A 15,936-nucleotide genomic window follows, 5' to 3' on the forward strand; every position below is an offset into this window, starting at 1 on the left:
TAATATGTGTCAGGAGAACAGCAGGGCATGTTGCACCTTGCAGGTACAGAAGGTTAAGAGGTGGAGATGCATCACGTTGCAAGCTTCTAATTTGCATTAGGAAAATCTCCATATTCCGTATCTCAGCTTAAAAAAACAGAACAATGTCCGTGCTACATCTGGAATGCAGACAATTATTGAATGTGCATGGTCTCAACATGCCCCCCCCCTCTCTCTCTGTTTCTGGTTCTCATTACAACGTGTTCTGTTTTTGTTCCTGCAAGCCTTCAAACAGCCACCACATGCTGTTTGGAAAATGAAAGTCATTTTTTTGTGTTTATGCTATCACTTTAAAGTGAAGATGCAATCGGTTTAGACTTGTAGCAAAGGGGGTGTTTTTTTTTCCGAACTGGTTTTTGCTACGTGTTTGTTACAAAGTACCTTCGCTGAAGCAGTAATGAACATTACACATACTTTCAGAATAACGTCATCGCTGGCTCTTTGGTCACAGCCTTGAGGTAGTGATGGGGATTTCGTTCAAATGTGGCGCATGGCGGCAGCCTAGAATAAGCAGGGTGACACAGAAACCCAAACTATAAATATACATGCAAAAGTTACTAATTTCATTGTGTCATGTTATTTTTTGTCCACTATTCATTTTAGTCTATTTCGCCTTTTTGGAATGGAATGGAATGGCCTTTATTGTTATTATACAAGATGTACAACAACTCCTTTCAGTGCAGTAGTCAAGTTTTAAAAATATATATATAAAAGTAGAGTAAGAAAAAGACAATTTAACAAGATATGTATAAGATATATACAAGATATCCAAAATATACACATAGTATTGCACAGAAGCATATGCAGGAGCAGACATATTGCAGATATATTAATTTTAGTGCAATGATAAATGGGTCATAGTGCAAATAATGATGGTGTATACAGGTGAGTAAAGTCACATATGAATGTAACATTACAACATTATGGTCCCTGGGTCCTATTATGGTATTAAATCCATATGATGTCAGGAGTATAGTCAGCAGTTTTGTACCCCATTCGTTAACACGGGTGTGTTTGTCAGGTGAAAATAGATACCTTGTGGCACCCAAGCTGCAAAGGTGAGAAACTAGATAAGAAGTGAAAAATGTACAAGGAAATATTTGGAGTGCGTTTTCATCAAAGTGTTGCGTTCATCCCTTTGCCATCGACCGCAGGAGTCAGAAGAGTCTGTGAAAGTTTCCTCCCACTCACTGGCTCTCAAGAGATGTTTAAATGAACCTAGGACCTACAGAGTCCACTGAGGCAGCGTGAGTGCAAAGCCTTTCATTACATAACAGTGCCCTTTGATTTTTTTTTTTTTCTTACTTGTTCTATTTTTGAGAATTTGTGTGTAGAAATACTTGTAGAAATACTTTTGACCTGTGGTAAGTTAGACAAACATGCAAAGTGAACAGGTAGCTGCGAGTCAGACCGTGATTCACACCCTTTTACTTCCAGAGGCTATGACCAGTAGCAATTTATGGTAAACTGGAATTCATCACCATTCACGCTGGAACTTGTTGTAATACAAGATTTTTTATTCGTCATTTATTTTATTTGTTCGCCCATGTTCGTTTTAGATCTAAACCTGTGGAAACAGTTCCAGTTCTGTTCCAGCACAATGTTGAGTCCATAAATGTATACTTGGATGTTTTTTTCAAGCCAATCAAACACTTTTGGGGTGAAACAGAAGAGATGTGTCACAGGACTGCAATCCAGCTGTGGTGTTGTTTAGCTGGGCAAGGAGTTGTCGATGACATCATCATTGCATAATTGGCCATGTGTGATTGGAAATGGTAATGGTAATGGTAATGGTAATGGTAATGGTAATGGTAATGGTAATGGTAATGGTAATGGTAATGGTAATGGTTTTATTTCATTTGAACATGCATCAGATTCCAATTGAGTGCATCCCATAATCAGTTCCCAGTTCCGCATGTCCAAAAGGAGTAGGAAGAAGCAAAGCATTTGTTCACTTCCTGCTTTCCATAATACAGTTTAAGGTTTTTTTTTTGTTTAGTAAGTGTCAATATAGTGATATATATAGCACATCATGACTGGTTCAAGACTCTTCATCCTTGTACAGGGGTCTCAAACTCAATTTACTTGGGGGCCACTGGAGCTAGGGTCTGGGTGAGACTGGGCCGCATCAGGTTTTCCAAAAAATAAAAAACGCATTTATTAAAAACAAAAACATTTTAAAAACTTAAGGTTTAACCCTAACCCTAACTCTCATCAAGTTATTTCCTTTAAACTTAAATAGCCAAAAACGTACCACTTCCACACGGATCGGGAGGATAACTATTAACAGTTATTTAACCTTTAACATGAACATTAATCAAACGTAATAATTTTTTCTGGGTACATGATACCATACAGCATCCATATCAAACTCGCGCGGGCCGCACTAACATTGAACTTTCATATCAAGGCGGGGGCCTCAAACTAGTGTCCTGCGGGCCGCGTGTTTGAGACCCCTGTCCTTGTATTTAGCAAACATCAACTGCTTGTATTGTAAATGTGTGATATTATCAGATATTTTGAAACCTTATCTAACAATAGAACATGAAGTTGCTGACTTAGAGGTGTTTTTTGCAACTTTATGCAGCGGTAGAAGCACATGCGTGCACCTTATAACATGCCATTATAATGTGTTTAACAGAATCTGAGTCAGACCTTGCAAATGTTCTGGATGAATGGACAAAAAATCCACTATAGACACACAAAAAAAAAAATGTCGCAGAAGAAACAACTCCAGCTTTTCTTCTTTTTTCCACTTCCTGCGTCATGGCAAATGGCCCAACGGCGCACCTTCCAGGGTTTAATGACAGAGCTGTAGATGGTTGGTTGTTATATAATGACACTGCGGCTCGCTTGTCTAGCAATGCCAATCTGTGCCGCCATTCTAGGAACTTTTAACCGCTTCCTGCGGTGTCTTGTTAGCGTAGCCAGACACCCTGCAGGCCACCGAGGTGATAAACAAGTAAAAGGACAACAACAAGCCACGTAGCCGCTTGTGTTTTGGCTTTTTGTTGTGTCGTCTATAAATAACATGCCACTATATTCTCTTTGACCTCTTTGACTTGCTTTGTCCTACTCAACATCGGAATCGAGCCAGAGACGAGGTCAACGACACTCAAAGGCTGACTCAGCTTTTCTGAGAAAGAAAGAAGGCCTCCTAACACTCGCACACAGTTTTGTTGACTCTGTGTGGTTTCACTCTCCTGTGCTATGATGGCTAAAATGTAGTCTGAATCCGGCTCAAATCAAATCAAAATCAACTTTATTTGTAGAGCACTTTTCCTGCAAAGACATGCAACACAGAGTGCTTTACAGAATTAAAAACAATTACCACAATTAAAAGGAAAAAACAAAGAAACAAAAGAAAGCCCCTCCTTCCCACCCTCCATACTAGACCCCCCCACACACACACACACAATCACACACACACACAATCACACAATCACACACAGTAGGGAGACATGGCGTGGCACTGAGCAACAAGGAAACGCCACCTTTGGGGCCGTCCACACTGGGAGGAGCTGCAGGCCGTGCCATGGGAGGACCCGGGCCCCCCGATTCCGACAGACGGGCGGACCCCCACATTAAAGGATGGCACCCCCTCAGCAGACCCGACACAGCCCCCAGTGTGGAAGACCCCCCCCCCCCCCCCCCCCGAGGAAACACTGGAGTTAAAAGCTGAAGACTAAGAGCATAAAATAGGACTAAAAAGATAAAAACATAACACTGGAGTTAAAAGCTGAGGACTAAGAGCAAAAAAAAATGGGACTAAAAAGATAAAAACAAAACACTGGAGTTAAAAGCTGAAGACCAAGTTCATAAAATATGACTAAAAAGATAAAAACATAACACTGGAGTTAAAAGCTGAAGACCAAGAGCATAAAATATGACTAAAAAGATAAAAACAAAACACTGGAGTTAAAAGCTGAAGACCAAGTTCATAAAATATGACTAAAAAGATAAAAACATAACACTGGAGTTAAAAGCTGAAGACCAAGAGCAAAAAAAAAAAATGGGACTAAAAAGACAAAAACAAAACACTGGAGTTAAAAGCTGAAGACCAAGAGCATAAAATATGACTAAAAAGATAAAAACATAATACTGGAGTTAAAAGCTGAAGACAAAGAGCATAAAATATGACTAAAAAGATAAAAACATAACACTGGAGTTAAAAGCTGAAGATTAAGAGCATAAAATATGACTAAAAAGATAAAAACATAACACTGGAGTTAAAAGCTGAAGACTAAGAGCAAAAAAAAATGGGACGAAAAAGATAAAAACAAAACACTGGAGTTAAAAGCTGAAGACCAAGAGCATAAAATATGACTAAAAAGATAAAAAGATAACACTCGAGTTAAAAGCTGAAGACCAAGAGCATAAAATATGACTAAAAAGATAAAAACAAAACACTGGAGTTAAAAGCTGAAGACCAAGAGCAAAAAAAAAAATAGGACTAAAAAATAAAAACAAAACACTGGAGTTAAAAGCTGAAGACTAAGAGCATAAAATAGGACTAAAAAGATAAAAACCTAAGAAAAGTTAAAAAATATTAGTTAAAAGCCTGATTAAAAAGGTGCGTCTTTAATCTTTTTTTTTCAATATCAACAGTCTCCGCAGTCCTCAAAGTGTCAAATGATTGACATGATCTCACAGTTTCACCTTTATAATAATTTCTTTCATTTTTATCCTTCACAAACATTTCTTTGTGTTCTCATCTTTGCAGGACTGGAACCGCACGTGGTACACAGCCAACCCAGATTTGACCCAGTGTTTTCAGAACACCGTTCTTGTGTGGGTGCCCTGCGTGTATCTGTGGTTGCTGGCCCCCGTGTACTGCCTTCACCTTTACTGCCACGACCATGGACGCATTCAAATGTCGTCCCTTTGCATCGCCAAGATGGTGAGATTTGTGGTGTTATTCTTTGGCTTAGGATGTATTTATATACGGTAGGTACATTCTCAACCCAATGTCAATGTTCTACCTTAGGTGCTCGGGTTTCTGTTGGCCTCCTTCGGCTTTGTGGAGTTCTTCTACATTCTACTGGAGAGGAGCCATGAGATAGAGCAGCACATGGTCTTCCTTCTGGGCCCCATCATACGCAGCTTGACTGTGGTAAATACATTCGGTATTTTTGCAAATTTTTTTGACTCATGAGTCATAAAATGTTTATATAAACTGTATAACACTGTAATTATAAGTGTTATAACCTAGCATTATTGGTCCTTTGTTAGCTGTAAAAGGGTTATACTGAATTTAGTACAAATTTTATATGTTTGTACTGACTAAGACGCTCAGAATGTGTGTTCACTTCATGGGTCATACGCCTGTTGGGAATTTTACCATTCATTTCCATGTCAGAGAACAGCAAGTTTTGCAAGAAGTATCGAAACACAGAACAGTTGTGTGCATTCAATAGTTTAGGTAAGGTCGAATTCAGTACACATTAGGGGTGTCAGATATTGGCTTACCGATTTATCGATTACCGATAATGACCAAAAACATACTAATATCGGCTCGATAATTATAGGAACCGATAATTATCGGACATCCCCCAGTTCACAGTCAGCGTTATAGTCCATTTTTAGTTTGCCGTGAATAGCTGAATATTCTAAATCAGGGGTCTCAAACTCAATTTACTTGGGGGCCACCGGAGCTCGGGTCTGGGTGAGACTGGGCCGCATCAGGTTTTCCAAAAAATTTTTATTAAAAACAAAAAAACTTTGGTTCCAATTTTCTACAATAAAAGCTCTGATAAAACATTCCACTGTTCTCAAATATCTTACTTTTTATTTTTCTACACAAAATAAGATGAAAAATAAAAAAAACTAATCAAGAATAAAGAAAATCAATCAATCAGTCATAAATAAATAAATATAATAATAATAATAAAAGGGCAAATAATAAAAACTTAAGAAACCACATATAGTTGGTGGGTAGACAAATGATTTTTTTCAGATTAAAATGAACAAAGCATTATTAGAGCCCTGTAGACATGACAAAACACGACTATAGTCACATTTATACTCTTTTTATTTACAACATATTGCGCAACTGCAGGGTCTTGAGACACATGCTAACTCGCAAACTAGAGAGCTAGCGACCCTAAACGGTAGCCTTCAAGTTATTTCCTTTAAACTTAAATAGCCAAAAACTTACCACTTCCACACGGATAGGGAGGATAACTATTAACAGTTATTTAACCTTTAACATGAACGTTAATCAAACGTAATAATTTTTTCTGGGTACATGATACCATACAGCATCCATATCAAACTTAAGCGGGCCGCACTAACATTAAACTTTCATATCAAGGCGGGGGCCTCAAACTAGTGTCCTGCGGGCCACATTTGGCCCGCAGGCCGCGTGTTTGAGACCCATGTTATAAATGTACTTTTCATGGATTTTCAGTGACATTGCCAAAAACTTGACCTTGTTGCGTAAAGTTACATCATTGCATCATTTGCATCATTACATATACACAACAAATAGCTGTGATCAATGAGAATTTTCGACTTCTAACCACTCACCAGATATTCCTCCAGTGTGTACATGAGGTATAAAAAAAACGTTGTGGGAATATACTGTATGAGTCTCACACGGCCATGTGCAAATACATAAGAGTGTATAGATTGTGCCGCATGCTGGCAAGACACTGAGGTGCAAAGCTGAATAACTAAGGATAGATTTATAGTGTTGCAGGCAATGCAAATATTGCAATACCCCGTAAACATGCCAGTATTTGACCATCAATCATGACAGTGCAGAGTACATTTGTACTGACATCTATTGCTGTTTCATGTGAGGAGAGCATACGTCAGGACACCGTTCACTCAAAATGTGATACTTTGGTGCTACATTGTGTAAAGAAATGAACATTTTATTCATCCATGGCCGCCATGTTGTTATGGGAATTCATCTCAGAGGAGGTTTGTGTTGGAATGAAGTGGACAATGTAGCTGCTGTCTGACGTAAAAAAAAAGTGATATAACTTCTACACTTATTGAATCGAAGCCTCTAGAACAGGGGTCTCAAACATGCGGCCCGCGGGCCAAATGTGGCCCGCAGGACACTAGTTTGAGGCCCCCGCCTTGATATGAAAGTTTAATGTAAAGTTTGATATGGATGCTGTATGGTATCATGTACCCAGAAAAAATTATTACGTTTGATTAATGTTCATGTTAAAGGTTAAATAACTGTTAATAGTTATCCTCCCTATCCGTGTGGAAGTGGTAAGTTTTTGGCTATTTAAGTTGAAAGGAAATAACTTGAAGGCTACCGTTTAGGTCGCTAGCTCTCTAGTTTGCGAGTTAGCATGTGTCTCAAGACCCTGCAGTTGCGCAATATGTTGTAAATAAAAAGAGTATAAATGTGACTATAGTCGTGTTTTGTCATGTCTACAGGGCTCTAATAATGCTTTGTTCATTTTAATCTGAAAAAAATAATTTGTCTACCCACCAACTATATGTGGTTTCTTAATTTTTTATTATTTGCCGGTTTATTATTATTTTTATTTTTATTTGTTTATTACTGATTGATTGATTTTCTTTATTCTTGATTTGTTTATTTATTTTTCATCTTATTTTGTGTAGAAAAATAAAAAGTAAGATATTTGAGAACAGTGGAATGTTTTATCAGAGCTTTTATTGTAGAAAATTGGAACCAAAGCGAAGTTTTTAAAAATTTTATGTTTTTAATAAATGTGTTTTTTTGTTTTTTGTTTTTTTTAAACCAGTGAAAACTCCAGTGGCCCCCAAGTAAATTGAGTTTGAGACCCCTGCTCTAGAACCAAGATGGAAAATACAGTATGCTGTGTTGGAAAACATTATTTACAGAAGATAACGGTTGGTAGGGGGTCGCACAATGGTCTCGTGGTTAGCATGTTGGTTGCACAGTCAGGAGATCGAGGGTTTACATCTATGTCTGGCCGTGTCTGTGCGGAGTTTGCATGTTTCTCCCATGCTTTCCTGCGTTTTCTCCGGGTACTCCAACTTCCCACCACATTCCAAAAATATGCACATTAACTTAGACCCTAAAATGTCCATAGGTGTGAGCTTGTGTATGAGCGGTTGTTTTATATGTACTGTATTTGCCCTGCAACTGGCTGGTGACCAGTCCTGGGTGCACCCAGCCTCTCCTTCAAAGTCAGCAGCTTACCCGTAAACGGTAATGAGAACACGAGGTATAGAAAATGGATGTTAGCTGAAACGGCTGGGAAAATATTTTGGCTGCTAATACCTTAGCAGGACTGATGGAGGCTTCACAATACTTTGAACATTAAGCTGTCCATGATGGAATTAGTACTCATGTATAGCGTTATTGACACAACTCCCACTCTCTGCAAGCCTTACACAAATCCTGTTTGGTTTCTCTCTGTCCAACTCAGACACCCTTGCCCACTTGCGGTTTTTGCAGACTCCTGAGTAAACACAAGCATGTGTTTGGGTAAAAATACATTAAGACATCTCTTGTATTGAGGGTTAATTTCAGAAACTGGGGTTTATTTTGGAGATACATCATTTATCTCAGTAGCAGAAGAGATAACAAACATGTTAGTACCAGAAATCACCCAGCATCGCTACGACAAGACTTTGTCAGCAAACATACAAAGCGTGGTTGCTTTTGATAAAAATGCACAAATGTCAAAATTATAATAAACCATCCAATGACGTACTGTAAAACTCTACCGGTCCTCATGGCTGAAAACTTCCCCTTTAATTATTAGGGTTTTTTTTTACACGGGGCTCAGTGATCTTCCACACACTGACTCATGGATAGTTTACAGCAGGGGTCTCAAACACGCGGCCCGCGGGCCAAATGTAGCCCGCAGGACACTAGTTTGAGGCCCCCGCCTTGATATGAAAGTTTAATGTTAGTGCGGCCCGGGCAAGTTTGATATGGATGCTGTATGGTATCATGTACCCAGAAAAAATTATTACGTTTGATTCATGTTCATGTTAAAGGTTAAATAACTGTTAATAGTTATCCTCCCTATCCGTGTGGAAGTGGTAAGTTTTTGGCTATTTAAGTTGAAAGGAAATAACTTGAAGGCTACCGTTTAGGTCGCTCGATCTCTAGTTTGCGAGTTAGCATGTGTCTCAAGACCCTGCAGTTGCGCAATATGTTGTAAATAAAAAGAGTATAAATGTGACTATAGTCGTGTTTTGTCATGTCTACAGGGCTCTAATAATGCTTTGTTCATTTTAATCTGAAAAAAATAATTTGTCTACCCACCAACTATATGTGGTTTCTTAAGTTTTTATTATTTGCCGTTTTATTATTATTATTATATTTATTTATTACTGATTGATTGATTTTCTTTATTCTTGATTTGTTTATTTATTTTTCATCTTATTTTGTGTAGAAAAATAAAAAGTAAGATATTTGAGAACAGTGGAATGTTTTATCAGAGCTTTTCTTGTAGAAAATTGGAACCAAAGCGAAGTTTTTAAAAAATTTTTGTTTTTAATAAATGCGTTTTTTTGTTTTTTTTTTTGGAAAACCTGATGCGGCCCAGTCTCACCCAGACCCTAGCTCCAGTGGCCCCCAAGTAAATTGAGTTTTAGACCCCTGGTTTACAGTAATATGACGAGTCATAGCAGGGTCTTTCAAATGCACATCTCAGGCCTCACTTACTTTTCACCAGTGTTACTTAATAACATAAATAAATGAATATAAATTTTTATCCACTGTATTATAAATATCATTTGCTTCAGTTCAAATCGCTGAATTTGCAGATTCCGTGATCAAATAGAGGGACGAAACCAAAGGTCAGGACACTGTGAGCGTATCTACGCTGCTTAGTGCCAAGCTCCGCCTACCGTTGTTGGTTCAGGGGTCATTAAAATCCTTTGGCTTCTTGCACCAAGGACTTATCCCCTGACTTTGTAAACAATATACCCATGCAATATCAACAATATTACAATTTGAAAGATATTTTTTGTAGTAGTAGATATGGAAAGTTATGAAAATGAACTGAAAAATATTAAGTGTACATAGAATCACACGAATATCCATTCAATACTATACTGTAATCCTGTAAAAAAATAAATACTGTAAAAAATAAATTATTATTTATATTCATGTATGTAATTATTCACATAATAAATGATATCTAACTAGCTAGCTCTAGCTAGAGTATAGACAATCCTGTTTACAACCTTTTAAATGTGTTTTTAACATTATTAGAGCACTCTAGCCATGAAGTAACACCCCTATAATCACCTTAATGCTTGTGTTACTCAATTCAGCAGATATAATAACAGATATAAACCATTTAAGACCATTTCTGTGTGTTGCTGTAAATGTGTTCCGGTGCTTGGGGAGTTAAGTGAGGTGCTGACAGGAAATGACTTTGAGGGTCCAGAGTTGAGTTTTAGCTTGGCGTGGGGCATAGCGAGGGATTAATATACCTGTTGTGAAAAAATTTAAAACTTTAAAGTCTGGTGCTTGTGCGTCTCGTCGAACAATACGGTAACATTACTGTGACTTAGTGGCCATTGTCGAATACTACATATCATCACGTCTTTGAATGCGTCTTCTGAATGCCATATATTTGTATTGTAGTTCATTTAGCCAGTTTGCGAATGTTTAATTTAGGGAAAAAATATATTTTAATTTTGCTTAAATTTTTCAACCTGCAATATGTCGTATTCTAACACAAAATAACAATGACTTATTAATTGATATATTTTGAAAAAACATAATAAAGTGAAGCCCTGAAATTCAAAGCGTTAAGTGGCTTATTGGACTACTATTAATATTGATTGATTGATCTGAAAAAAGCAGAACCTTCAAGTCCTCCAATGTCTTCTCAGATAAAACACTTGAAAAGTAGAGTTTGTAGTGGAAAACAACAACCATGTTAGAACTCCAAATGAGAAGCCAGAGATGTTGTTGACATCGTTGAGGTCACCTAATGACGTTCAACCTCCAGGCCAACAACAAACAGAAATCTCCCATATCAGGTTGTTGATGTGAACAAACCAGTAGTTTTTAATAGACGTTACTGTGGCTCATCCCAGACTAACCAATGTGGTGCTCTGTTGGAAACCCAAACCCACTTTCCCTCCACTGGGTGAGCTGGACCGTGTGACATCTCACTTGGCCAACCTCATGGATTATATAGCGGTTCAGCACCCGCAACATATGACTCCACCAAGGACAACCATGACTCTTTAGAGAAAACAACACGGTTAAGAGGCTTTGACATGTGTAGGATCCTCATCATCATCATCATCATCATACGTGTACGGCCAGACCAGGGAAAATCCCAGCCGCCACTGGGCCGACTTTTCGGCTGTTGTCAATTTTTTTTAAATATAAACACCACACAACTGTACTCTTCATCAACGTTTATGAGAATTGAGCCATTACACAAGACACACGGTATTTCACAACGAATGCTAAAATCATCACACAGTAATCTAACACTCAAGGTAGCTACAAAATGAATAATACGAGTTTTATTCATGAATGAATTCATTCAGCACCCGCATGAATGAATGAATAAAACTCGTATTAGTACTTGCATTATACATTTTGTAGCTACCTTGAGTGTTAAGTTACTGTGTGATGATTTTAGCATTCGTTGTGAAATACCGTGTGTCTTGAGTAATGATTTCCAATGGGTTGACAAACATGTCATTACTCAAGACACACGGTATTTTCACAACGAATGCTAAAATCATCACACAGTAACTTAACACTCAAGGTAGCTACAAAATGTATAATACAAGTACTAATACGAGTTTTATTCATGAATGAATGAATGAACGAGTTTTATTCATGAATGAATGAATGAATAAAACTTGTATTAGTACTTGAATTATACATTTTGTAGCTACCTTGAGTGTTAAGTTACTGTGTGATGATTTTAGCATTCGTTGTGAAATACCGTGTGTCTTGACTAATGATTTCCAATGGGTTGACAAACATGTCATTACTCAAGACACACGGTATTTTCACAACGAATGCTAAAATCATCACACAGTAACTTAACACTCAAGGTAGCTACAAAATGTATAATACAAGTACTAATACGAGTTTTATTCATGAATGAATGAATGAACGAGTTTTATTCATGAATGAATGAATGAATAAAACTCGTATTAGTACTTGTATTATACATTTTGTAGCTACCTTGAGTGTTAAGTTACTGTGTGATGATTTTACCATTCGCTGTGTGTCTTGAGTAATGATTTCCAATGGGTTGACAAACATGTCATTACTCAAGACACACGGTATTTCACAAAGAACGCTAAAATCATCACACAGTAACTTAACACTCAATGTAGCTACAAAATGTATAGTACAAGTACTAATACGAGTTTAAAATAAAAAAAAACAACTATTGTAACATTTTCCCACAATGCATTTCATCATAGCAAAGCATTTCATTAGTCAGGGGGCTGCAATGATGCCAGCTTTCCTCTAGGCTTTGGGCTCCTTTGGCTCCCTCTGGTGGACAGAGACAACATTGCAGTGCCTCAGCAGCCTTAACCAATGAAATATTTTGCTGGGAAAATGATGCATTATGGGAAAATTTTCCTTCCTCCCATGGATGTTAACCTGCATGCTAGTTTAGTAAAAGGTTAAATTGCCCATAGGTATGAATGTGAATGTCTATATGTGCCCTGTAATTGGCTGGTGACCAGTCCAGGATGTACCCGGCCTCTCGCCCAAAGACAGCTGGGATAGACTCCAGCATGCCTGTGACCCTAGTGAGGATAAGTGGTATAGAAAATGGATGGATAACTTGTACCAATCATAACAGCTCACTTTATTTGCTGGCTTTCAAAGGAAGCCACTAATTTGATATTATAAATCATTCTCCTTTCTCTGCTTCTCTCCAGATCCTGACGTTATGTATCATCCAGTTGGAAAGAATACGAGGTTGTCGGTCCTCTTTATTCCTCTTCCTCTTCTGGGTTTTGGCTGTTGTTTGTTCCCTGGTGCCTCTCAGAGCAAAGATCCAGCTGGCCCTGGATGAGGTATGTTCTTATTGTTCTGTATTTATTCCAATATGTTGGCTAATGTATCGGTTTTATATTAGTTCAAATGTGAACTTGTTTGGATGGCTGGCGGAAGTTTTTCACTGCAGCTGTGTGCCGAATGGAGGGGATGTTAAGGCCCCACTCGATGACTTTCCGAGCTAAAACTCGACAAAATCAACCATTAAGGTGCACCGAGGTGCATTTCCGGATATTGGGTCATTGTTTTTTTGGGGTGTTTTTTGCCCAGGCATAGACCTGTGACCCAGTGAAAATAGCTCCATGACCCACTTTTTGATCCTGGCCCAGCACCACTTGAGTTAGTGCTAAGTCAGCAAAGTGTAATTCCGTAATTTATCCTCCAATTTAAACCAAGTTAACCGAACATCATCCGAGTACAGGACGATGACACTGACAATTCTGGTTTCTAACTTTTCCTTTTCTTCCCTCGCCTGCTTTGAGACCCTGCAATCATTGTTGGAAGGGGGGTTATTTTGGTGCGCGAAAGGCATGGGGCCGATGTATTTGCATTTCTAAAAAATCACGCAAACAAACACACATCCATATTTCTGTTTTATCACCCTGAGTGTGACATTCCACGCTGCTTGAGGGAGAGTAATGATGGGTCTAGGATAAATGCTGGTGAGACATGGCAGTGAAGGGTCAGGCCCAAAGAACGTCAGCGCTGCGTTTATGGGCCTATGCGGCATAAACACACTGGCAGATGGAGATCTATGCATCCGCACGTAAAGCTTTCACACATTAAAATAAAACACAGGCTCACCAATAAAACCTTCTTGTTCACATCATTTATGCACATAATCAGATATAATAAAATTAACAGCAATATAATTATACAAAAACTAATTCCTAAATACTACCTGCACATTTTTTAAAGTAGGACATTTTTTTCCACGGAAAACACATCTCATGCACGAAGTTATCATAGTTTTTACCTGTTTATGTATTTATCCCTCACTGATAATGATTTTCTCATCAAGTGTTTGTTCGGCTGTCCTTGAACGTGCCCTATTTGTGTACTGTGACCTGCTAAAACCATTATTTAGTGGTAAGTACTGTCATTTCTGGTGTACAAACGTTTACTTTTTTCTTAAACTTAAAACCCTGAGACTTATACATACCTATGGCTAATTTATGGCCATATCCTGAACTTCAGAACTCATTTAAATACTACTTTAAATACTGTGAATCAGTGAGGAAGTGGTTTCTTTGTCAAAATCCAATCGTGAGCTACAAGGGAACTTACGATATGCTTTTTAGTCATTACTCTGGCTCACAGTGTCATCTTAGAAGGAACGGTAAAATCATCACACAGCAACTTAATACTCAAATGTTAGCTAAGAAATATACAAGACAAGTACCAATTCCAGTTTCAAAATATAGTAAGGTAAGAAATATACAAGACAAGTACCAATTCCAGTTTCAAAATATAGTAAGGTAAGAAATATACAAGACAAGTACCAATTCCAGTTTCAAAATAAAGTAAGGTAAGAAATATACAAGACAAGTACCAATTCCAGTTTCAAAATAAAGTAAGGTAAGAAATATACAAGACAAGTACCAATTCCAGTTTCAAAATAAAGTAAGGTAAGAAATATACAAGACAAGTACCAATTCCAGTTTCAAAATATAGTAAGGTAAGAAATATACAAGACAAGTACCAATTCCAGTTTCAAAATAAAGTAAGGTAAGAAATATACAAGACAAGTACCAATTCCAGTTTCAAAATATAGTAAGGTAAGAAATATACAAGACAAGTACCAATTCCAGTTTCAAAATAAAGTAAGGTAAGAAATATACAAGACAAGTACCAATTCCAGTTTCAAAATAAAGTAAGGTAAGAAATATACAAGACAAGTACCAATTCCAGTTTCAAAATAAAGTAAGGTAAGAAATATACAAGACAAGTACCAATTCCAGTTTCAAAATAAAGTAAGGTAAGAAATATACAAGACAAGTACCAATTCCAGTTTCAAAATATAGTAAGGTAAGAAATATACAAGACAAGTACCAATTCCAGTTTCAAAATAAAGTAAGGTAAGAAATATACAATACAAGTACCAATTCCAGTTTCAAAATAAAGTAAGGTAAGAAATATACAAGACAAGTACCAATTCCAGTTTCAAAATAAAGTAAGGTAAGAAATATACAAGACAAGTACCAATTCCAGTTTCAAAATATAGTAAGGTAAGAAATATACAAGACAAGTACCAATTCCAGTTTCAAAATAAAGTAAGGTAAGAAATATACAAGACAAGTACCAATTCCAGTTTCAAAATAAAGTAAGGTAAGAAATATACAAGACAAGTACCAATTGCACATAAAACCGCGATGAAGATGAACGACGGCGACAGGATATTGGGTGATTCGTGAAGCAATGCCGGTGGAGATGAAGATGAAAAAAAAAACAGCACTTGATGCAGCTTAAAAGTGACAATCATATAATGTCACTTTTTTTTCCAGCCACAGAGCCAATTAATTCTCTTTTTGGCTTTAACGAACAAAACGTGCCTAGAATAGATTAGAGCAAATAACCTCACTGACTCATGTGTGACCATAGCGCTCGCTAAGTTGGTGTTTACTTACTCCGCAGGGCATTGCCTCTGATATTGTACGATATCTGGCCTTCTTCTCCTACTTCACCATCCAACTGGTCCAGCTTGTTCTGTGCTGCTTTGCTGACCTACCTCCAGAGGGAAAACATATCTTGGAAAAGGTAGGAAGGGAATAATGCATCCCACTCGTGCCAAAAGCACACAGGAGTGTTCATACCTGTGGGTCTTTCTGGTGGTTTTGAACTTTTGTTTGCAGGACGCTCTGCCTTTTGGAGGCATAAACGTGGTCTCGCCTCCTTCCTCTCTCACCTCGATGCTTTTGCTTCCTGTG

The 15,936-nt window shown here is 37.7% G+C and overlaps 1 protein-coding gene across 1 annotated transcript in view; it reads left to right on the forward strand.

The window, feature by feature from the left end:
• Positions 1 to 15,936, forward strand: part of abcc6a (ATP-binding cassette, sub-family C (CFTR/MRP), member 6a) — a 37,846-nt gene that overhangs the window by 430 nt on the left and 21,480 nt on the right. The window contains exons 2-5 of the mRNA XM_058070653.2: positions 4,763 to 4,939; positions 5,027 to 5,152; positions 12,892 to 13,029; positions 15,644 to 15,766. Coding sequence (XP_057926636.2) covers positions 4,763 to 4,939; positions 5,027 to 5,152; positions 12,892 to 13,029; positions 15,644 to 15,766 — 564 coding nt within the window. The remainder of the gene's footprint in view (positions 1 to 4,762; positions 4,940 to 5,026; positions 5,153 to 12,891; positions 13,030 to 15,643; positions 15,767 to 15,936) is intronic.

Source organism: Doryrhamphus excisus, linkage group LG9, assembly GCF_037039965.1.
Source record: "Doryrhamphus excisus strain RoL-2023G ecotype Guam linkage group LG9, RoL_Dexc_Guam_v1.1, whole genome shotgun sequence".
Lineage (NCBI taxonomy): Eukaryota > Metazoa > Chordata > Actinopteri > Syngnathiformes > Syngnathidae > Doryrhamphus > Doryrhamphus excisus.